At 41.3% G+C, this 25,450-nt stretch overlaps 1 protein-coding gene across 2 annotated transcripts; it reads left to right on the forward strand.

Annotated features, from left to right (window-relative positions):
* The first annotated feature begins 1,668 nt into the window (after window positions 1-1,668).
* Window positions 1,669-25,219, forward strand: cahz (carbonic anhydrase). 2 transcript variants are annotated; one of them, XM_035429838.1, is made up of 7 exons: window positions 1,669-1,956; window positions 2,452-2,649; window positions 3,961-4,079; window positions 4,431-4,523; window positions 5,187-5,249; window positions 5,356-5,511; window positions 25,065-25,219. In XM_035429838.1, exons 1-7 carry the CDS (start codon window positions 1,923-1,925, stop codon window positions 25,122-25,124), a joined length of 723 nt encoding a protein of 240 aa, XP_035285729.1. In that variant the 5' UTR covers window positions 1,669-1,922; the 3' UTR covers window positions 25,125-25,219. The 2 variants fall into 2 exon arrangements, with proteins under 2 accessions (XP_035285729.1, XP_035285728.1); XM_035429837.1 differs by lacking the exon at window positions 25,065-25,219 and adding an exon at window positions 10,086-11,338 and having other exon boundaries at window positions 1,694-1,956.
* The last annotated feature ends 231 nt before the right edge of the window (window positions 25,220-25,450 follow it).

Here is a 25,450-nt window from a genome sequence, read left to right on the forward strand (position 1 = left end):
GTTTGTGGTGGCTTACTAAGACAACAACTTACTAAGACACTTTATGTTGGGTTTTCCTTTAATTTGTCACCCATTTATATTTCTTTACATTCAAAATGTGCAAGTTAGTATCCCAGAGTGATTAGTCATTGATTGTCAACCTATGCAATCAGTTACGTTATTAAGGGCTGAGTTTTTATGCTCAAATATCACTGAAGTGTAGCTGTTAATCAAAGGCTGATGGATAAACCATTTACTTACACTTTAATGTTTAAGAATACTAAAATTGAGTTCCTCTATTTCCTTCTAAAAGGGGGTGTTTCTGGTCAAACTGGTGCCATATCAATCAAGCAGGAACCATGAATTCTTCTCAGTACCAGAAAATTCTTAAGGAGAATGTCAGGTCATCTGTCTGTGAACTGACGCTGAAGAATAATTAAGTTATGCAGCAAGACAATGATCAAAAATACGAACGCAAGTCCACATCTGAATGGCTTTAAAAAAAAATAAAGTTTTGGTGGCCAAGTACTGACTTAAACCCAATAGAGATGTTGCTGCAGGACCTGAAGCGAGCAGTTCATTATATATGCAATATTAGAGGAAATTAAGAAGGGGGCAAATAGGCCTACTTTTTTCACGGCACTGTAGCCTAAATTACGTTTTAAGTCCAGTTGTGGATGCATAAAAAAGTGGGGAAACTGCAAGGTGAATGTGGTGAGAAACATTCATTAAATGTCGCGTATCAAACGACTGTTATCTACAGTCCTTTGACATGTTATTACGGGATTCAACCACAATGTGGTAGCAAATGCTTGCTATTGAACTGGAACGTGACATCGCCCCCGGGACCGGGGTACAATCTAGACTGCTTGGTAAATGAATTCAAACGGCTAAATTAATTATAGTGTAACACGGTAACACCTCAATCGTAACGCGGGTTTTCTGTCACTGGCAGTTGAAATGGATTATCACATGATAAGACGTGAAAACTAGACTATTGTACGAACTGGAAAACGTATGGTATCCATGAAAGCAGCGTACGGTTAGATACCATTGCACAGTGCAACACATAGGCTATTTGTGCACACAGAATAAGTTCTATGCAGATATTTGTTTACGGCCCCCATTTTTTTACATTTTTGTATTTTAATAAATCTATTATATTAGGTTCAGTTATCGGAATGTGGTGGTCCCTTTAAAATATGCGGTCGAGAAGAAAGAAAAAAAAACCCCCATCGTTGCAGGGTATGCTATTGGATTCTGCACTGCGCTATAACCAGCTCGCGTTTTACTACAAGGGCAGTATTTCTTATATGACGAAACATGGCAATCATTGGGCTATACCAAGTAGCTAATAAGCTAATATGCCGCTTCATGTGTTGATCTGCCGTTTTCTCTGAAATTCTAACAATAGCCTATGGGCAGAATGTATGTCTTCGCGACTTGTCGAGTACAACCTCCTTCGTCAGAAAATGTCAGCGGGACGGATGTGTATATTTATGGCTGTGTGTGTTTGGACATGAAAATGGAATCATTTGGAACTAGGAGCCATGCCGAACCGCAAGTTAAATCTATATAAGTTTTCCAACTTCAGGGCTGTCACAGAGAGTTGTAGTCTGGCTGCAGCAGATTCTCCATCCTTGTTCTGTCAAAGAAACATAGTGTAGCAGAGAGAGAGAGAGAGAGAGAGCGAGAGAGAACTGGGCCACCTATCGATTGATGGTTCCTATCTTTAACTCCTCCTGCGGCAGCAGGAATCAGCAGAGATCATGTGGGCCAAACCCACTAATTTGAGATACATAAGCTATGAACCGGGGACGTCTATATAAGCAGACATTTGTCCTGCAAGGGTACCAGAAACTGGTTGTTTGCATCCAGATCTGACCCAGTCGAAGGGATTACCCGCAGTAGATACTCTACCTGGGTGCTCGCAAATTCTCACCATGTCTCACGCTTGGGGATATGCGCCAAAAAACGGTGAGAGTCGCGACCGTATGCCGTTGACCGCTGGATTTGACACTGCATATGCAGACGGCGAATGATTTACGTTGAATGACATGCATTTCCACCTTCGCGAAATCATGGATTCATTCATACGGAGTTCTGCTTCAGTGTCCCATTATGGAAGGACAGTCAAGAGCGCAGTGCAGTTACTCGTTCATTCCGGGCACGCAGTCTATATAGGAGATGCCGGCACTCACCTTGACGACAAGCTGGTCGGCGTGCACACTGCGCAACTTGAATGTCCAGTTAAACACCCTTTAACGGTTGGGAAGTTATATAACAAGGATCAATTACGTTTAGTTCTCACAAATAGATTCGTGCAGTACAAAAAGTAAAACAAAAATAAGTTAACAAAATTAAGGAAACACCTGTTCAGGATTTGTCACGAAGGGAAGCATGTTTCCTCGTCACGTTGCTTTCTCTCCAGACACAGCAATAACTTGTTCTTTCTCTATCCTTTAATTCCAGGACCTGACACATGGGTTCAAAACTTTCCTATTGCTGATGGACCCAGGCAGTCTCCGATTGATATAGTCCCGAGCCAAGCCCAGTACGACGCTTCTCTGAAACCTCTCCAACTGAAGTACGACCCGGCCACTTGCAAAGACATTCTTAACAACGGACATTCCTTCCAAGTGGACTTCGCTGACGACGATGACAGTTCAAGTTAGTCATTCTTTGGTTCTTCATCAGCATATTTTGCAAATACCTGTTTATGCAATAACTGTTGTTGCGACAATTTCTACAATTAGAAATTGGTCAATTCTGCCGAAATATACGAATGCTAATTGACCACAAACTCAGGCTATGTTAGTTATATTGCAACTAACTCTGAAATACAGTGGGCTATGCTAAGCAAAATGCTTACAGCATTTGTGTAGGCTACACATGCAGCAATTAGTCTTCTCATCAGAGAGGATTATATGGCAGCGAAGCATATCCGTACATTTCTTTGAAATGCGAACGCGAAGTAGTGACTGAGTGTCTAGCGCAAGAGAAAGTTGCCATGATATGTGAGCTGTTGTTCTGCAGGAATCTCGTTAAAAATTAACCCGCAGCTGTGTATGCCTGGGGAATGTGTTGATATTAAACAACGAGGTTACTGAAGCCACATTTCCCCCCCATAAATACACTTACAATTAGCTTCATATTTTTAATGAACATTGCTGCAAAGTATGTGTGTATAATTCAGGATTCTTAATTCTCAATGCAGGCACGAGCACAGAACGCGCGCTGTTTCCTTTGTTTTCATCCTCTTTTAACGCCCTAGGTGAAGGTCATTAGTAGAGGACAGCAATTATTCGTGGCAGTTGTTACTCGATAATATATCTTTTGGCTTTCCTATAATCGTTGATATTTCTAATGCATGTGTTTGCAGGCTAAGGGTTCTGGTGAGGTAAATTCCTTGATATATGTTTAACCTTGGGTTTGCGCGACGTTTTGCCGTTCTGTGCTTTTGTAGTCAAATCAAGTTTGTGTAGAATGAACTGGTGATGCAAAACCTCTTTAGGCTTAAAGCTGGAACTGTTGTGCAATAAAATCATAAATTACCATGATCAGTGTATCAAGAAGTTGTGAAACTGCGGACATGGACCAACTTTAGCAAAAATCCTGATACCATTTACTGTTCTGAACTTCTGGTCTGGATTCAGCAGCAGAACTGATGAGGATGAATTGGGTGCATTCACTGTGCCAAGCGGCTGAAGGGCTGGATGAGCCAGGGGACAGCATTAGTGCATTCTGGCCAAAAAGTTAGATTAATTAACGGCTTTGCTCTGTGCACCAGCCTGTTAGCATATGTTGTGAAGAACGTTTAGATGCAAATGTATGACATTAAGTTACCATGAGGTGTCAAGAGGTAGAAATCTGATCGCTTGTATTGTTTTTCAGTATTACTGGCATACTCTCTCTCCCTCTCTCGCTCTCACATACACACACTCACACACACTCACCAATCTTATCTGTCCTGTCCCTCAGCTTTGACAGGAGGCCCGATCTCTGGTACATACAGGCTGAGGCAGTTCCACTTTCACTGGGGCGGCAGCAACGACAGAGGCTCAGAGCACACTGTGGGAGGCACCAAGTTCGCTTGTGAGGTACTAACCTGCATGACTCTGCATTATTTATTATCTTGGTGACGCCTTACCCAATGCTACTTACTCATAGCCTTTGTTTTGTTTTAGATTAATAAATTATCTATTTATTTTGAAGAATATTTTTCTCAGGTACTGTGGTTAATAAAAAGAAGAGAGAAAAAACCCCACACACAATGGCAGTGTGTAATCTTGGGGTCTTTCCATAATCTTGGATGTCCAGGTTCTGGTGCTACACTCTGCTACTCAAAGGTCTTCCTAGCCTTGGTCACTAAGACCTGCGTGTCCCATACCCCTGTACTGTCCCATCCCCCCTCCTCCTGTCTCGTGTCTGTCATGGCTTCCCCTCCCCAGCTCCACCTGGTTCACTGGAACACCAAGTACCCCAGCTTTGGTGATGCCGCCAGCCAGCCTGACGGCCTCGCCGTGGTCGGAGTCTTCCTCAAGGTGAGCGTCATCCTGGCTTTTATTCATAGATTGGTAGGATACAGAGGTAGGTGACCGGGATGAGACCGCAGACCGAAAGTTACCGAGCCTTCATTAAATCGCATTAAATCCATTAAGGAAAAATGACACCCACAGACTTGCAGGCCAGATTGGAAGTTTGGCTTAGTTGTGCTCTGGACGTTTTAAGCTTTTTAAGCTCCCCTCTCTTGCACTCTCATAACAGGAGTGCAAAGCCAAACTAGGTTACATAAACCACAATTGTTGGAATGAGGTTTTGCGTTCGGCTGAGAAATCCTGCAGAAAACATGGCCTTCCTGGGTGAGGGTTGAGTGGAACTGCGGCCATCCAGCACCAAAGAAGAGGTTCTCTGAAACATCTGCCTGCTTGCATGACAGCGCATGCAGTGAGAGATATGCGGAGGTGATCTGACAGCCCTCAAAGCCCGCTGATGGCACTTTGGGTTTACATATGACCCTGTTAGCACATGCATCACATTCGGAGCCACTGGTAAGATGTCCTGGCTTCAGATGATGCAAGAGGTTACACCTACCTAACATCCTGGACGGGGTGAGATGCAACCTGAGTTAAACTCAGCTTAGGAAATGTACCCGTGTTGGTCTGGGTGGGAACTGTGTTTGATTTGACCTTGTTGTTTTTCTTTAGATCGGTGCTGACAACCCCCAGCTACAGAAAGTTTTAGATACTCTGGACAACATCAAGACTAAGGTAGGAGCTTGCTCATTTTATATTGATTGTACCTTTGGAAGTTTATGTGAATGCTATTTTGTGAACATTGAGCTCTTTTGACTCCATATATGTTTGTTTCATCCAGGGCACGCAGACGACATTCTCAAACTTTGACCCCAAGATCCTGCTCCCTCGCTCCTTGGACTACTGGACATACGACGGGTCCCTGACTACACCCCCCCTTCTGGAAAGTGTCACCTGGATTGTCCTGAAGGAGCCAATCAGTGTCAGCCCTGCCCAGGTACCATGCATTCTGAGTGTAGTCCTTGTTGACCTTTCATTATTTTTTTTTAGCACATTACAACCGTTGCTAACAGTCACCCCCATAGTTCCGTTTCTTTGTGAACACACACACACACACACATACACTCCCACTTAATGAATGAAGGGTCTTAAGTAACAATGGTTCAAGGCACACATTAGATGTTTGACTTATTGCATAAAGTCAATATCAAGTGTTTGTCGACCAGCATACTTCCCTGGTGTCCAGAGTCACGCTACACCATTAGTCATTTACAAATCAGGTGATTTCTTTAATGATATATAGACCATGTAGACTATTTTTAATGAAACATATTTAACAGGAATCACATTGTATTTAAATGAAGGAAATTGGCCATAATGGCAGAAAGATTGAATAAACCAAGACGCTGAAGATATATTGTGAGCTGTATTGCAGTTGCTGATACGATAACGGAGCTAAATAAATGAGCAAACCCTTGACCTGGAACCAGACACAGGCATCATTTTTGTGCTTAGTCACATTAGGGTAAGGATTCAGTTCTCTACCCATCTAAGAGTCTGAAGTGGTATGTGTTTAAATAAAGTTCAGACTCTTCAAAAACTGTAATTTTTGGTCACAGTGAAGTGAATTTTACGTGGGGGCGAGATTGTGTTTCATGTAATTAAGTCTGAACAGCCGCCTACTTTCTTTCTCCTTCCTTTGCTCCTTTTCTTTCCCTCTCTCCCTTTATTCTCTCTGAGTTCACCCATGTGTTCTCTGTCACGTCTGTAAATTACACCACCACCAACTTTTATTTTAAAGGACGTCTTATGGGGTCCTTTTACATTAGCACAACAACCATTTCCCACTCCAAAAACTAAGAGGTGTCAGGACTAGGTGCCCTCTGTGATGGCAGATTACTTGATTAATTATTTATTTTTTTATTTAAAGCTTCTCTTTATCAGCCAGTGAGCTTTGCTGTGAGATTTTGCTGTCCCCTTGAGTAAAATAGGAATTACCTCCTCACTATAGAATTAGATTACAATGTTATCTTTGAACTTTTCCGTTTTTAAAATGTATTGCTAGATTGCTGCTGGAACACCTAAGAAAACACAGTCACACACACAGTGATACATTAGAGTAAGCTTCTGGTCTGGAAACAATATCCAAAGCAAGCTGTTTAATAATGCATGTTTAGACGTCTGAGTCTTTACTGCTTTTAACCCAGAGCCTTCCCACAGAACTGAACCCGATTCTCTCTCAACTACCTGTGTGTTGCACTCACAGCTATGACAGCCATTCTGCTGCCCCGGTCGCCTTACTTGACTGCCAACTCACTGCGTCTCCATGGTGAAGTGGGCAAATCACACAAATGTCAATTGTAAAGCTCCCCTCCTTCCCCTTGCCTTTAGAGAAACCACCTGTGACTATTTGTGTCAGATGTATCCCAGTGAACATTTTTGTAGTGAAAAGTTGGTTGAAAAAGTCGGTAAAACACCGCAGGTGAAAACCCGACTACATTTGGTTGAAAAGTTAAAAGTTTCATAGCCAACTAGGACGTAGTCAGGCTATATCCAGATAAACCCTGAGCTATATTTGGTTTACCTAGTCCTTTTAGATCAAAAAGGGTCTCAAGATTCTGGCTTGTTCTGTCTGGGATAGCATAGTTCCAGTGCATGTGCTCCCAGGCCAGACCAGTATGTCTTATATATGGCAGGAAATGGGGAGCGCTTGATTGTGTGAAACAGCTAGTGTTAATAACAGGAAGTGTTAATATTCGTACGTGATAACTGCAGAGTGAGTCAAATGCAGCAGAAGTGGCGCCATCTCAAACCATTTGGTTGACGTTCATTTTCAAGGATATTTTTTTTTTTCCGAAACAGACACGTTGGCCACAGCGAGCCCACACTGTCGCCATGGTTCCCGTGTGAACCGGCATGCCCTTGTGCTAGGTCAGGCTCGGGTCTCAGCTTTGATGGGCGGGGCTTAGATCACTTAAGATCAAAGTTTGAGCCTTAGGTCATCGCTGTGGTTTGCACAATGTGTGATAACTTTTTGTGCAGAGCGCACAGTTCTGTGTTAGTTGTATGATAGTGGACACTGCCTGATCCATTTAGACTGAGGTAAAATATGGTTACAGAAATGAAAATGCCTACAGTCTTTATTAACCCTTTTTAGGGATATGCCAGAATACTTTCTGAATGTGTGTATTTACTGCATGTGTGTATGCATATGCATACATATGCAGTGTGTGTGTGTGTGTGTGTGTGTGTACTGTGTGTAAGAGTGCACCTGTCTGCATGTCAGCTTGTATGTGTCTATTGACATTGCATGAACAATACTGATTTAATGAGAACATAGGCATGCTTACTGCATGCTCCAGTCACCCACAATGGCCACACTAATCAATGTAGCACAAAGGTCCTCTCAGCAACCTCACACATACAACGGCCAAATCATTTCAATAATTTTTCCAGGTGATTGTCATGGTGGACAGTCACGTACCAATTATACCAATTACCTGTTCGGTAAAAATAATTAGTCGATCAGCAGGGCATCAGCTGAATTTGATATGAGATTTTCAACTCTGAGGCTGCTCTCCTTGATGTAAAGTCTCAGGCCAGGTCGTTGTTTTATCACCTGTCATGGCGGTGCTGTGCAGGGATTCCCTCTGCTTTGAAAGCGTGACCGTAAGACAGGGTTAACCCGACAAAAACCAACAACAGTAGAACAATATCCCGAGTCAAAGGCACTGAGGTCCTGTGAGTAATTTGCTTTTTGATTAAATTTTTTCCATCTTCCATGGGGAAGAGGAAGCCCTACAGCTCACATCTGTCACAACGCACTCGCATCTCATTCATAAAACAGTGCCGTTGGAGCGCGTCAGCTTCTGTAGCGCATTAGCTTATAGCTAGTGCCTCCAGCCAAAGGGGCTAAAATAGGCCAGGCCTGTGGTGGAGGAAACCTCAGACTCTGATGCAAACATCCAGCACGTCACGCACCACCCACAGCCACGAGAGAGGAAGAAAACAGAAAAGATACATTCTGAGGCCCCTTCTCTCTTCCCCGTATCTCTCTCTCTCTCTCTCTCAGCTCTTTTCCTTTTACAGTCTGTTTTTATGTGTGTGTGTCTTAGTCACGCTTTACCTCTTAGCACACACACACACACACACACACACACAGACACACACAGACAGACACACACACACACACACACAAACACATACACACACACGGACAGACAGATGGACAGACAAACAGACAGATATACTCGCACACGCGTGCGCACACACACACACACCCACACACACAAACACATACAACAGAATGCATTGTTCTGTCTAGAGTTTTTAGGGGATGTTGTGGCATTTATATATATAACAGCTTCACAAGTGTGGATGTCAAATTACACAAAATTTACCAATTAAAACCTTTTTTATAGCATGTTTTTTGGCGATGAATGTAGAACATATAATTGAAGACATTTTGGTTTTCTTTGTAGTCTTTTATTAGTCTCTCCCAGTCTCCCTCTCTGTCCCACAGTCTCAGTCGAATTCACAGTGCAGTATAGTAAACATTGCCTAATTTTCGCAAGTCAAGATAACATGTAGTAATAAAATTTAGAAAATCTCTCAAATCAAGATAAGGTGCCGTAATAAAATGTCTCTCTCTCCCTCTCTCTCTTGGACTTAGAGGGGTCTGGTATTACCACGGTTACCAGGGGAGCTACAGTGGGGTCAGACTGGCCTTAAGTTGCTAGGGGTATATCTGGGCTCAGGGGGGTGGGTCTTTAAGCACTGGGAGGGCGGAGCACAGACAATGGTGGCTAGGCTGTCTAGGTGGAAGTGGCTGTTACCTCAGGTATCTTATAGAGGGAGGGTGCTGATCATTAACAGCCTGGTGGCTTCCTCCTTAACTATTCTTAACTCCCCCAGTGGCTTTCTGGCAGACGTCCAGAATGCATGCCCTTTTTGTGGAGTGTCTGAAACTGTCATCCATGTGTTTCTGCAATGTCAAAGAATCACCAATGTTCCGTGTTTCCTTAAGGGTTTGTGTGTAAAGCTGGGGGAGACTATCTGTGTGGGGAGCTTCATCCTTGGTCCTATGTATTCAGTGTGTAAGAATGCTGTTAGTGTGTTGCTGAATGTTTTGTATGGTCAGGCTAAGCTGGCCATTTGGCTGACCCGCAGGAATAAGATTAAGGGTGTTGGTCCTACAGGTACAGTGGCAATGTTGAGGGGAATAGTCTTTGCGCGCCTTAGGTTGGAGTACATGTATTTCTCTGAGACATGATATTGATGCATTTAAGAATATCTGGGGATTGAGGAATGCAATTTGTACTGTGGGGGAGGAGGGGCTGACTGTATACTTTTGCTTGTTAATTGTGCTTGTGCAGGCTGCTGATATATTGTAGTTGGGGGTGTATGTGGGTGTGTGTGTGTGTGTGTGTGTGAGCGAAGGTTGTCGGGAGGGGTTTTTCTCTACTGTTTTTTTTTCTAGTTGAGATGTTTTAATAAAGAACATAAAAAGTCAAAGTCTCTCTCTCTCCCTCTCCCTCTCCCTTTCTCTCTCTCTCTCTCTCTCTCTCTCAGATGGCTAAGTTCCGCAGTCTGCTATTCTCATCTGATGGGGAGGCTCCATGCTGCATGGCGGATAACTACCGCCCCCCTCAGCCCCTGAAAGGGCGTAAGGTCCGCGCCTCATTCAAGTAAACGCGCGTGTCTGGCCCCACCCACCCAGGTGCCCCCTTCCCAAAATTTACCCCCCCACATTTATGGGGCTCAGAGATCTGCAGGGAACAGCAGTTTACATGTACTGAAAGCATTTCTGCTAATTGTCACATAGTTGTGCAGGGCTGTTTCTCAGATTTACCATATTTTTTTTCAGGTCTGTAGATGTCATTCAAGATGCCCCAATAAACAACCTAGGCAAATAAATAAATTAAAAAAGACTTAAAGAGAATAAAGCAAAAAGGCCTAGAATCCCAATACACACACACACACACACACACACACTTTTACACTTCATCTCGTCTGCCCATAATCTCCCACCGCCGACATCAGCGATTGCGTCAGATTAATGACGTTCACTGGCCACTGTGGCTACGCCCCTCCAAATATCTGTCCAGTCACTGCTAAGCCCTTTAAACTGAATTTAATTCCTTCTTTGTTTCTGTTCCGCCGTGCGGTGTGATACAGTAGAGCCACATAATTTGAGTGGATGCAGCTTGGATAATACCAGTGCAGTGCTTTGTCTCATTGTTATTGTCCTATATAATCAGCTAGAATGCCATTTCTGCTTTAGTCTGGAACTTGTGTTAAAAAGTGTTTTTAAGACAATTTATGACATAAGTCTCTCTTCCTTTGCATTCTTATGGGGTATCTTTAAAAATTCATCACTGTAGATTATAATAGCCTTTCAGCAACTGGAAACCCGCAACATTGATGCCAGCAGTGTGCCATTGTGCCAAGCTTGAGAGCCATTTGCCAACTGAAAAGCACATACAGATTATATAAACCTCAGATTACGTAGACCTCAGGTCCTCCGGGTCAACCCATGGGTGACCAGATGTCTTTACACAGTGAGGCCCAGAAGGGCCTATTGGAACCTGTCACATAGGGTTCCAAGCTTTTTAAATTGGTTTGAAAAAAATGTGTTGAGCAATAAAGTCATATGTCCCATCAGGTTGTTTTTAAAACTAGCATGTTCCTTTCTATGCATTTTCAAGCAATATTGTTACTAGGCTACACTGGGAGTGATGGTGTCCTGATTGTTTTTCTTCGTAATCCCTGTCTTGTTAAAAGGAAGATTTTATTGGGAAATTAAATCTATTTTATGGCTATGAGTTTTCCTGTCTTTTTTCTCTTTCATCTGTGTGTGCGCAGTATAAGACTTGATAATCAAACATCTAGAATTGGATTCAAAGCCCCGTATAATGTCTTCTCAAAAAATACACGTGCTACAATATATAAATTCTATTAACATTTTCTACAATTGTACTTTAGTATTGACTGGGAGCATTGAGAAATCATAAAGTGCCAGTCAAATGTGGCTTTTGTAGGAAGTGCACCAGCCAGCAGTCTCTTCAGCTGCAGTTGTCCCCCTGTGTGAGTGCAGGAGGCATTTCTGTGATGTAGGCCCAACTGCAATTTTTAAAAATAGTAAAAACAGATAATTGTTAGAAAAACTTATAAAAACCGAATGAATGAGGTTGAGAAAAAGACCTCTCAACTCCAGTGTTTCTTCTGGTTTCGGTACTTCCCAATAAGTAAATAGTTTTTACGTGTATTGTGAAAAATCGTCTTCACCGAGAAAACCCCCAAGCAAAAGCAATGGTGTAATGATGGTGATTTCCCATCTTCCTTCTGATGGAAGAGGGAGACTTCGTTATGCCAAAATTAGTGGTATTGCTTTATAACTTGATGGAATTTGGGTACGGGAATACTAATACTAAGCGCACTCATATTTTGACCTGGACTCTGGCTCGTGGTACTCTCTCCAGTGCTCCAGTGCCTTCTGAAGTTTGATCAATGCTTTCTCTCTGGATTGCCCTGCTGCAGTTGGGGCTCAGTCATGTTATTAAAGGGTGGCACTACAGAAGGCCGACTGCATCACCAGACTAGACAGTTGTGGGATTTCAGTGTGACCACAGTGAGGAGGGGAAATACGCTCAGTGAACCAAGTGAAATGCACCGCAATTATATTGGAAATCAACCATAAATCTATGCAATGTGAACCTACTTAATGATTTGGTACCTTAAATGGATTGCAAATCACTTTAGCGATTGATTTGTGTACATATACATCTGAATATATACTGTAGACATAGATAATGTTTGTCAGTGGGTAATTCCTCTGAGTGGTGGTGGGTTTTAGTGGTTTAGGGACTCTGCAACGCTAAGGCTGCAAGTTCACATCTCAGGTGGGGCTCAGCTGTTGTACACTTGAGCCATTTTACCTGAAGTCTATAACCCAAATCTATACTTAGAGAACTAAAAAAAGAAGCTGTCAAGAGTTACACAGGATAAGGACATCTGTGAACAAAAGAAATACATATCATCTTTTAATTTCCTGTGACAGACCCTAGCCTTTCATTTTGATATTTTTGAACAGCCGCTGAGATTCCCCCAGGGGTCAATAATGTCCATTTGAAGCTTGGCCAAGAGGGAGATCTGTGACCAGTGAGAGCACTTTAAAATCTCAGGGTAGACTGAGTTGTGTGCTGCAGGGCCCATGGTTTGTACAGCACCCTTCCATTAGCATGCTAAGTACCATTTTCTTTTCAGTGAGGTAACGTTCCGAATAAAAATAAACCTTCGGTCAGCCATACTTCACCTTGACGCGGGCAATAGCAAATGCTGTTTCACACTAATTATTATTTCGATTTTCTTTATTCACTGAATGAGAACTTCCAAGTTCAAAACAAACATTGTTTGTCACACCACAACAACTATAAAGTTAATGAGACAATATTGATTACTTTTTCAATCTTTTCAAAGCAATTTGCATGCAGTGATGCATTAATAACACAATGAATCAGTAGCATTATAAAAATGATACAAAGGTTGCAAATGAGAGCTGGTGACAGAAAGGACCTGTTTCACTATACACACCAGGAAATATTAATAAAGGATTCATTTAATGTCAGTGTTGATTCCAATCACCCAACAGCAATGCAGTTCCCATTTATTCACAATTTCAACTGTTTTCTTGATTTTTTCCGTTGTTTCAGCAACTGGCCATCTCAAGATAACACTATAACCATAAACAAATTCCTGAGAATACAGCTCTGGAGCATACTATGGTTAGATTGAGCAGAACCCTCTGGAAGAGTTATTTTATACATCTAGCTCAGTTTAGCTGCATTTTGCTAGTACCCATCTTTGGTGTAAAACCCTGTTAACATCAAAAGAAGTAAAAAAAAGAGGAAAAAAACCCAGAACAATCATTCCTTGTTCTATGCTCAGACCTGCTGCAAATAAGAATTCAGATCCAGTCCTCATTAACGCTTGATTTTTTTCTTCTCATCTCCAATGAATAGCACCAATCTGTCTCCCAGGTTACGTAACCGGTCATTCCCATTTCCTCGGCTACCCTTGCCAGAGATTCTTTCCCAGAGAAGCCCTCTATATTTGGGTCATCTCCCCCCTGTGGAGGTGCGGAATAGTGAATGGGCAGGCTCATAGGAAAGGACCCGTAGGACAGACATAGGGAGGAACAGATGGACGAAGGCCCCAGGGAACCAGGTGACTTAACATGCACCTCAGCATATACTGAAAATGCATTAGCGCTTTGCCTCACGACTCACACGAAAATTTATAAACAGGCACACAGCAAAGCCACTTAACCTTATTGTAAGGGCTTTTTTTTTTTGAAGTGGTCGCGCATGTGCGGCCAAAGACCATCAGTATTTTCTCAGGATTTCCTCATTTCTGACTCAGCCGGGCGATTGCTCCTGTACGTTACGGTTCGGAATGCGCTGATCTGACCGGCGGCTGCTCTCCTCTGCCGCTCCAGACTGCGGCTCACTCCCCCTCTGCACTGCATCACGGTGCAGCTGTATTGCGCAGAGAGTTCATACGCAGGCGAGAGGAGACCTTGAGGCACTGGGGGCTGCCTCACTGTGAAGGTGACATTGGCTATCAATTTTGTCTCTGAGCCAGCAGAGAGAGAGAGAGAGAGAGACAGAGGAGGAGGGGGGTTGGTCCATATCTGTGTGGGTGTGTATGTGTGTGTGCGTGTGTTCAAATATTTTGGCAGCACCTCTGTTCTTACATCAATAAATGAATTTTGGAATAACAAGGTTAATGTGAATAGAAAGTGTAATGGAAACAACATAACATTTTCCATTACAACAAGAAACAAGTGAATGATTAATTTAATGCACAGACTGAACACTGCGTTAGTATTGATTGCAGTTAATGCATTGAGGTCATCCTTGTACAGTTGTACTGTATTTGTAAGGACACTGCTTTCAGCTTCATAACCCAATGCAGGGGCGTAGACAGAGGGGTGCAGGGTTGTGTGTTGCCCGTCTTAGCCTCCGTCTTGCCCAAGAACTGACTGAGACAAATTTCAGCAAGGTGTAGTGGCTGTTCAGCCCTCTGACGCTGAGGAAATTAAAGACCTAACCACATTTAAATGTAATTTTACTGCAAAGGCATGCCTTTTCAAAAGACAATTATCATGGTCCAAGCAGTATTGTCTTGTTTGCAAACAAATATAGTCTCAAATGATGCAAATTTCGCAGATTAAAGCATGGCCTACTGATAGCACCAATATAAATTGCGGTAATCATTATTTGTAATACAAACGGTTTAATGTAACCCATCGTGCCCAACGATTAAGTGATACTTAATGTGATTTTATGTGGTGATGGTTTATTTTTGATAATAATTCATTATTTGTAAAGACAGATCAGGGTCGCTGGAGCGGACAAAAAGTGCATCCCACACCTGCATGCTTTTTATGTTCCCAATCGCGTCGATGCTTACCCTCGACTGTGAGTGGCCTTTACGTCAGTGACACTTAATTAAGTGTAACACAAAACAGAAGCGTAGTAATTAGGAGGTGTATAGGGACCGAGCCTTCGACTCCCCTCCACATGAACGCGGACGTCAAGCTACAAATGATGTTACAAACGACATCCGTTTTTCTTTTGGCTTAATTTCTCTAATTAAAATGAAAATGACTGTGGATTAAAGTAGGAGCTTAGCTATAAACCATGAATTGTAGATTGTTCTATTGATTGCAGTGAACCATACAATAATGTAAAAAGTCACAATGTTGAACACTATCTTTTTCATTGCAAAGATAGGTAATTAGCAGGCTGAGTGAAGTTTTCATTGGGATACCAAGCGTAACAAAGAGAAGGTCACAATTACGTTGCGGTGTTAAAACATGCCAGCCACATCTTAAATCGTCAGGAACATTTGTCATAATCTGTCTTTTGAACTGTTTTCAATAGTGTTTTTCCATCTTGCCCAAACACTACATTTACAAGTGATCAAGTTAGTTGATACTGGCACATTTATAGTAATGTTGATTAAAGGTGCAGCGCGTAAATTCGGAGAAACGAGCAATGGTTGAGCGAGAATTTGAGAAAAAAACAAAAACGTTCCACCACCTAACACCCCCCTCCTCTCTGCTCTCCCTCCAAAGCCCCCCTCTCCAGTCATGCATGTGCGCTGCCTGACCCCTGAGTACAGGAGAGAGGGGACCTGTTCTGTCACAAGTCACTATGGCCAATTTCATATTATCGATGTTTATGTCATTTTTAGAGTTTGATCTTATTTTCGTAAAACAATATCTTGGCTTTCATCATTTGTATGATCTAATGCCAAATTTAGAGTAGAAATATAGTTTTGAATCTTTAAAACAAAACATGACAGCACCGCAGTTTCGCATTGTTTTCATTGTTTCACAATCACCTAAAAACTGCCTTTACGACTGCAAGCTAATGGATTTTTATTTTATATTTCATATTATTTTACTCAAAAAACGTCTTGGCTTTCATGATCTGTATGTCTTCATATCAAATTCATTGTAAAATATAGGTATTAAAGTTTTAAGCATAAGGTGACAAGCTAGCACTGGAGTTTTGTTAGGCTACTGAGATCATACAGCCGTTTGTCACCAGCTGCACGTAGCGACTAGTTGAATGTCTTGGCTTTTGTGATCTGTAATGTCTCAATGTCAGATTCAGTATAGATATAGTTTTGAAGCTTTTAAACGTTAGATGGCGAGGTAGCACGCGGGGATTCCGCGTTGTTTTGAGGCTAGCCAGCTTGTCACGACTTGCCAATCACATCGTGTTTTCGCAGCGACTCAAGGGTTTTATCTGATTTTACCCAAGAGAAAATGTCTTTGCTTTCATTATCTGTATGTCTTAATGTCAAATTCAGAGTAAAAATATAGTTTGACAAGATTTGTGAGATGTCAAGGTGGCATGAAGTCTGGCGTCGTTTGGAGGTCTAGCTTTAGCACTATCTCTGCAGTATCGCTGCTCTTATCCGTGTAGCCCCGCCCTGTCTGCTCTGTCAGGAGACTGCTGTCCTGATTGTTGTTAAGATGCAGGCGCGGTGAAAATGGATGATTTCAGAGCCCGGGGCAGTCCGAGAGATCAGATCTTTTTCTTAGAGCTTTTTATTTATTGATGTCTGTCGGAATGTGAAGGAATGTTTTACCAAACATAAACAAAAGCCTGCAAAAACAAACTTATATACAGTGCCTTCAACATACTCTGTCCCTGTAAAAATGAACTAATAAATAAATAATTAAATAAACATACTATATTGAGAACAATGATTAGAATCATATGGAGAAATTTGTTTGAATAAAGAAATCTGGAGCCAAATTCTGGTGGGTGCCACTTTCTGCAATTAATATCTTAAGGTGCTCTCAGTATTTACAAACTTGTATTAGGCTACTTGTATCAAGAGGGGAGGTTATGGGGGGGATGTCAAATTTTGGTAGGTGCAATTTTGAAGCTGTAAAAATCTCCCCATTTCTTTTCAAACAAGTAGAATTTCTGGCACCGCCCCGGTTGGGCGAGACAAAGGCTAGGGTGGGCAACACCCATCCCTGTACCACTTTGTCTCCACCCCTGTTTGATCGGTCAATATTTTTATGCTATTGTTCTTATATTTAGACAGAGCCTATGTTTTTAGGCTATGTTTTCCAAGCCAAAGAAAAATTCTGGGGCAAAACATTTGGAAGAATATTTTTTAGAAATTAATTTCCATTTTTGGTTGCTGAAGACCTTAATATAAACGGAAAATGTGTTAATTTAAGAATTACATTTAGGCTTATATTTCTCTCTGTTAAAGATAAACCATCTTAGAAACAGACCATTGGTCTGTCAGTTCTTTAGTTTCTTTCATTGTCTGCTCATACCAATGATGAAATCAAAATTGATGTGCCCATTACATGTGAAATGGAAGCCCAACTGATATTTCAAAATGCCCACCCTGACAACACATTCTAGAACTACCCCAGACCAATGACAGGACTGTCATCTCCCCTCTGTGGAGGTCCAGAACTGCACCCAACAGCAAGACCCTTAACCTGGATTGCTTCAGCAGAATAACCAGCTGTATACATGGAATATAAACTGTGTGAGGCCCAGTGGATGAGGGAATCTGCAAAGCAAATAAATGGCGGAAATGACTAAAGTAGGGTTCCATGGACATTGTGGAATCCTTTACAGGAAAACCCACTGGAGTTTACTGTGGCATTTGGGCAGTAAGAACCTGTTTCAGACTATCCAGCCATTGAATGAGATTTAAGGTTGAGAGGGATTTCAGAACACGAATCTGTCTTTTCTTTCGGTTCAAGGAGGAAGGGAACCGCAATCCTCCCACTACACTCTGATTCATTAGTCTCTGTGTGAAACGAAGGGTAAAGATTTCTGTAGCGGTCAACCTCAAAGACCGTCTGTTTGCCCCGCTATCACAATTGCAATTAATTGCAAGTTCAATTGTTTCAAGTCCAAAGCTAAAATAATGTGTGTGAGGGAGATAACGGCATGAACGACTTCCTCCTGCATGTGAGAGTTTTATAACTGTAAGGATAAAGAGCAGCAGTATACTTGTTCGACTGCTGACATTTTAAAATATACTATCCCACTGTACAGGCAACTTAACATATGCTTACTGATTGTACAGCCAAACACTATTCATCAAGGCAGCGTCTTCAACGCCTTTCATCTTTTAATGATTCTTACATTATATTATATTATATTATAATAAATATAAGAATTATCTTTAATCTCAAAATTGCGGATTTTGAAATCACACAGGATAATTTCAGAGCTATTCTCATTATCTGGTGCAGCATATTTATTTTTGGTACATATTTAACAAGACGCTAAATGTCTGGAAAAATTGATTAATCTCTCAGGCGCCGGATATTTATTTAAGTGTCAACAACAATGTCATCCTTCAGTCCGTTGGTGGTTAAAACACTGGATTATATCCTTCGTGCAAAAACAAAGTATTGCTAATAAACAGAAAAATGTAAATATTTGCTTCCCTACATAAATATCAAGATTGAGAATTAGAAAGTTGCATAAACATGAGGTTTTATTGCAATTATCTTATGTTGCGTAGCTGTCATTTAAATCAACAGACATATTTTGTTTTAGCAGATATCTGTTGAAACAAATTAAGAGTGCTTAACATTATTGTAATTGTTGCTTGTACATTTTTAGTGGAAAAACAAAAAAAATTTTGTTGTTGGTTGCTTGGCATTTGTATGCAGTTTGACGTCATGGTTACATTGACTTGTTTGATCAGAAGTTGCATGATGCATCAACATATTTTCAGTTGGCCTGCCAATATTTGAATCATGATATTGCTCTTCAAGTCCTCACCCACTCCCCCCTCACCACACAAATATTTCCCGCACGAAATGCTGTCTCAACAAAAACTCTGATCATGGGATTTCTGCTGCAGTAGTCATGGAAACACCAGTAGGAAGAAATATGGGATGAAAAAAAACAACCACATATTTTGTGAAATGGTTTTGTTTGTGGAACTCACTGTAGAGTGTGAGCAAGTTTTCATTTTAGTATTGTCTAGGATAATGAGATTAGGAACATCTGACATGCATATACTATATGCTTTTTTGTGTGCATATACCTCTCCCGCTGTTCGCACAGTTTCTCGAATTAACTGCTCACTGCAAAAAATTTGCTTCATGGTTTCCTTTAGGGACAGTGACATGAAAAAGTTTTCTATCAGTTTTATTGTTTTACATAGTATGTCATCATTAACCCTCATTTATTCCTCAAAAAAGCCATACTTGTCTTTTCCTAATGTCCCTGTAGAGGCCTATAGATCCCAGGATGTAGTTTTAGGGTTCTTTGCAATATCTCAGAGTACCATACGGTCTGATCTTGGGGTAAATTTGCATGACCCACTCCTGGGTAGACTGGCTGCTGTCTTGAATGTTCTACATTTGTAAGCGATCATTCTCACTTTGAAATGGTGGTCTTCATATTGTTTGGAAATGATTTCATAACCCTTCTCAAACTGATGACCAGCAACAATTGCTCCTCTGAAATGATCACATATAGCTTTGGTCCCTGCTGTGTTTACACAAACCTGAAGGCTCCAGACCAAATTGTGAAATGAGGACGTCTGTAAACTCTGGTCACCATGGGAAAGCCTGTGAACTTGATAGACATCACACAGTTTGAGAACTGTTGAAACGATGAGGAAGCTTGTAAATTCAGTCGGAAGGACACCCACAGCCATCCCTGAATGACAGGAGATAAGAGACAGCACTGGCCCTGATAGCAGGAGGGTGTGTGTAGAGGAGAAATAGGGGTTTAAGGGCCTGTGGGCCCACCCAATACAAGACAACAACAACAACAATAATAATAATAATTATTATTATTATAATAATAAATAGAAATACATAAAATAAAAATAATAAAATAATAAGAGTACAATTATGATAACTACAATTGATTAAAATGTATTCCAGCTGAATGACCTTAAAACCTGAGGAGTGTGGAAATGCCTGTTTAAAAGAAAAATTCAAAAGCCTTTATTCAATGCAAGCGCTTAAGGCCACAGGCTCTGCACATCAAAGGCAGGCCATAATATCCCAGAAATGCATTGCAGACCAGTGTATAGACAAGTCATTAGTGGAGCCTTTTCCTACTTCAAATGTTGAATGCCGATATTCTGGTCTGATAGATACTGTACTTCTGCTGTCATATTTTCGACGCTGCCAGCGTACATTCTGGCATGTAGAGTCTGAGCATATGATGTACTGTGGGCGTGTTCTAATTCTGCCCATATCAACTGTGTACAGAAGGGGCAATCAAACCCTCCATGCGTCCCTCCTGCTCACACATTGGACGTGACGTGGCCGAGAGCTGTGTCGCATCTGAACGCTCAGAGTAGCACTGAACTTTACATTTTTTGCAGGCAAAAAAAACTGCAAAAAATGTAAACCTGAGATACTTTCTTGCTAAAATGACAGTAATTATGAAATATGAACCAAGGGTTTCCAAATAGCCAGCACTGAGCATTTCATATGGAAGAGGTTGGTGATTTGGAAACCCTGGGATGGAGAATGAGGTCATTTGAGTACTTTGTGCACAAAAGTCTATGCTTGTCTGTAAATTGACACATTCTCACGGGTTGATGCCCACATAACTGAAATAGGATTTTATTTCTTAGCCAACATGTACCCTCAAAAGGTGAGAGCAAAGTAAATAAATAAATACTGTAAATAAATAAATAAAGAAATAAATAAGTAAATAAATGAATGAAAATTGTACTGGCCTTTAAGACAAAGTTAGGAGAGTTGGTCAAAAGTAAGGACAAATGTAAATTGGCAGTAGGCCTATTTAAGGTTGCCGCTAAATAACAAATTCTAAACAACAACAGAACTTGGTTATATTCATACAGGTTGTTTTGCAGACCACACATAATTCACATATCAGTGTCCATCCATCCATCCATTATCTATACTCACTTATCCTGTTCAGGGTCATGGAGGATGCTGAAGCCTATCCCAGCATGCATTGTGCGAGAGACTTATCACTGTGTGCTGACAAATATAGTTTCTACGCAATCTATTTCACATGTTTGCTGTCAGCTTTTACAGTCTGACAAATTGCTTCAAATTAAACCTATATTTGAGTCCTAACATCACATTTTCTCACTGCTGTTATCTCTGTAGAAGATTATACCATCATACATTTATATATCCATGATATATTTGAGTATACATATAAAATGCAAACAGAGGCAGTCAGATTTACAGTGGTCATTATTCTCACGGAAATCAGTGATAACAGATCATATTCTTGAGACTTCCCCATTATGAAAAACCTCAAACTATGAAGACTTCTACCCAACCTTCTGCAGAATTCAAAAAATAAAAAATAAAAAATCTCTGTTATAGTATAAATGATTTCTAACTTGACCCATCCTTGACCGCTGGTTCGAAATTAAATGTCCTTTTGGTCTGCTCTGTGACTGGACCGTGTCATTCAGGTCATGGATTATTATGACCGTGTGACCTGCAGTGACCTCTTAACGGTTTGCTGTACAATGGACTGGGAAATGGAGAGTATAAATTGACAGTAAATCGACTAAATCGAGAGTCAATAGGAAAACCTTCGCAGGGATCAATTTGATTCACCCATGGCTATTTTCCTCCTCTGAGAACTAGCGAGGGTGGACCTGGCTTATTTAACACCATTGATAAAATCAGAGAAATCATTCACTTAAAAAAATGATGATGAAGCACATTCTTTTAGACACACATTATGTATGTTTTTGTAAACACACAGAGAATATATTCAGTGCAAAAACCTAATTAAAAACCGGATGATTTCACACTTGTGTTCCTCTATAGTATCTGTTTATGAGGACTTGAAACAGCTCCAGTCATAACCCAGAGGGCCATAAGTTTCCGATGCAGAACCCCATGCTTTCAGGCAGTATTGGGATGGCAGGTATGCCATCCCGCCAAGTTATGCCTTGGCGGGGGCATGCCCCATACCTATACAGCACCGAGAGTTTGGCACTTTTCAGGGTTCCCCACAGAAATAACCACAACAGCCACAGACACTCAACCCTTAAAAACATTACATTCTGACCCCATTTCAACAAACAGAATTCATAAACAACTTCACATGTCCACACAATAAAGCCCCAAACTAAGGGGATTTTGCGTTTTCTCCTTCTTCTATCTACCCGCTGTTCACCGTTCAGTTATTAACCGGCTACAATATTGCTAAGCCATATGCATTATGGCTTACCGTCTGTACGTTCAGTTATTAACCGGCTACAATATTGCTAAGCCATATGGATTCAACGGGAGCTCTTCTGTGCTTACTGGCCTGTGTTCTTCTTTAAAACCACCGGCAGGTTTGCTAATGATACTTCATGCATTGCATAGCTATGGCATGGTGCTGCACTAAGTCACAGACTGGTAAACCTCCGGTTTAAGGCATGAATCCCGACTCACCCTCAGGCAGATCATTTCCTCTTTTACACTAACGTTTTCTTACGGTTATATTTGCTTTACCAAAACTCACTCACGGCCACCCATATGCATTTCATGACGGCAAATGTATTCCTTTTATTAAAAAGTTACACCAGTTCACCGCTGTGCCATTTCTACTAACTATATTTCTTCACTTGGCTACCGTACAAAACCTTCATATCAGCAAACGCCACGTTTCTACATTCATGTTACCTCGCCCTGTTCCCTATCTAGCCACATAGGCTACAAACAATTACTACGTATGTATGTTCTGCAACTCCGCAATCTAAACAGCTAGTTTGCCTGTGGCCTAGTGGGCAAGGTTACAGTCTTGGGAACACGCGGTTGTAGGTTCAAGCCCAGCTAGGAACACGTTTCTTTAACCTGCTTCGACCCTCACTAATAATTGTCTACTACTTATCAATTATTGCTTTTGCACCATATCTACCCGCCGTTCACTGTTCAGTTATTAACCGGCTACAATATTGCTAAGCCATATGGATTCAACGGGAGCTCTTCTGTGCTTACTGGCCTGTGTTCTTCTTTAAAACCACCGGCAGGTTTGCTAATGATATTTCATGCATTGCATAGCTATGGCATGGTGCTGCACTAACGAAGTCACAGACTGGTAAACCTCCGGTTTAAGGCATGAATCCCGACTCGCCCTCAGGCAGATCATTTCCTCTTTTACACTAACATTTTCTTACGGTTATATTTGCTTTACCAAAACTCACTCACGGCCACCCATATGCATTTCATGACGCAAATGTATTCCTTTTATTAAAAAGTTACACCAGTTCACCACTGTGCCATTTCTACTAACTATATTTCTTCACTTGGCTACCGTACAAAACCTTCATATCAGCAAACGCCACGTTTCTACATTCATGTTACCTCGCCCTGTTCTCTATCTAGCCACATAGGCTACAAACAATTACTACGTATGTACGTCTGCAACTCCGCATTAAAACATTACATTTAAAATCATGATTCACTCATAAGTATAACTACTAGCACTGAACATGAGAAAAACACATTAGTGCAATAGATTGCACACGTTATTTAACCCTCCACTTCAACAACTAATGTTAAATACAGACTGTTATATATACCGTTTGATAAGGAAACTAAGCTCGCTCATGGTCACTTCATTTACTTCGCACTATAGTCTGTGATCATGTCAACCTTCACCTACATGCCAATTCTGCTAAAAAACATATTGTTTCAACTACGCAATTTCATCATTTCGCCTAATTTATCTCACACTTGTTATTTTCTCATATGCAAAGCCTGCTGGGACATATGCGTCTGCTCCTATTCTCCACTATCAACTTTTCCGGTTCTAGCTTAACCCTCCTGTTATGTTGCGGGTCAAATTGACCCTTTTTAAAGTTTGAAAATCTAGGAAAAATACTTAAAAGTATTTTTTCAGTATGAAACTTCTTCTACTGGCCTTAATTAGTGTAATCAACATTTGAAATGAAAATGGTTCATTTCATGTATTTGCAAACCCCCCCTGCATGTTTATATCACAGAGATACTGTTCGGGTCCATTTGACCCGACAGTGAAAGTGGAGGCTAAAAGGGGTCAGAAGTGTCAAATTTAGACCATTTCTTTCTTTGCAGATGTGAAACATAAGGTATTTCCTGCTCCCTCCCACCATATTTCACCCCAATCACACACACACACACACACACCCGCATGCACACGCACACACAGACACACACATACATGTTTGTATTGCTATACTTGTGAGGACTTCCCATTGACTTACATTCATTCCGTAACCTCTAACCCTAACCCCAACCAATACATGCCAAACCCTAAGTCCTAACCCTAAAACAGCCTCTTGAACTTGTGGGGACCAGCAAAAGGTCCCCACCTTGCGTAATTTTCCTCATCCTTCTATCCTTGTGGGGACATTTGGTTCTCACAAAGATAGTAATACATGCCAATACACACACACACACACACACACACACACACACACATTTCACCCCAATCTAACACACACAAATACACACATACATACAAACACTCTTTCTCCTTATTATCCATTATCCCTACCTCACCTGTAAAGTGTGAGAAAGTGCAGATATGCCGAACTGTTGGTGATCAAGTATAGGGCCCTTCAATTGTCCAAGTTCGTCTTCACAGACAACACAGCCCTAGTGTCTCATGAGCACTCTCCATAAAAATGCCGAAATCAGCACCAGAGAGGACCAGAAACCAAGCATGATCCTCGATTACAATGCCACCGAAGGGGGGGTGGAACAACTTGGACAAAGTAACGGGGTCCTACAGCACCAAGCGAATGACTGTGCGCTGGCCTTTAGGCATTTTTTATAACATAATTGATGTATCGGCCTACAATGCGTTCATCATCTGGACGGAGATTTTTCCTGAGTGGAATGTGTCAAAGCTGTACAAGAGGCGCATCTTCCATGAGAAGCTGGGGAAGGCACTCGTGGTACCGCATATACAACGGAGGCAGTGTGCGTGTCAGGGGATCGGGATCAGAAAAAAGACATAGTAATCATCTCCCTCATCTTTCTAGGTTGCTGCTGGGGGAAGATGGAAGTGGAAAAGGTGCCAGGTCTGCATGACGTCAAGATGAGCACGACATGTGCGACTTGCAAAATTCATTTGCACAAAGCATACCGTGACGACTTGTCCCTCATGTGCTGTATAGATACACAGATACACACGCACACACACACACACGCCTCGTTTATATTGCTCGTCTCTTGTTCATTTTTGTTCATTTCTGGTTCTAAACATTCTAAACATTGCATAAATAAAGATTACTTTCAATAAAAATCCTTATGACTCATTTGGCTTGATTTTAAGTGAACGGGTCAATTTGACCCTGAAAAGAAGAGGTGTCTCATCTCTAGCAACATCACCCCATGAAAAAAAAATGTTTAAAAATGTAAAACAAAT

Source organism: Anguilla anguilla, chromosome 8 (genome assembly GCF_013347855.1).
Source record: "Anguilla anguilla isolate fAngAng1 chromosome 8, fAngAng1.pri, whole genome shotgun sequence".
NCBI classification, from domain to species: domain Eukaryota; kingdom Metazoa; phylum Chordata; class Actinopteri; order Anguilliformes; family Anguillidae; genus Anguilla; species Anguilla anguilla.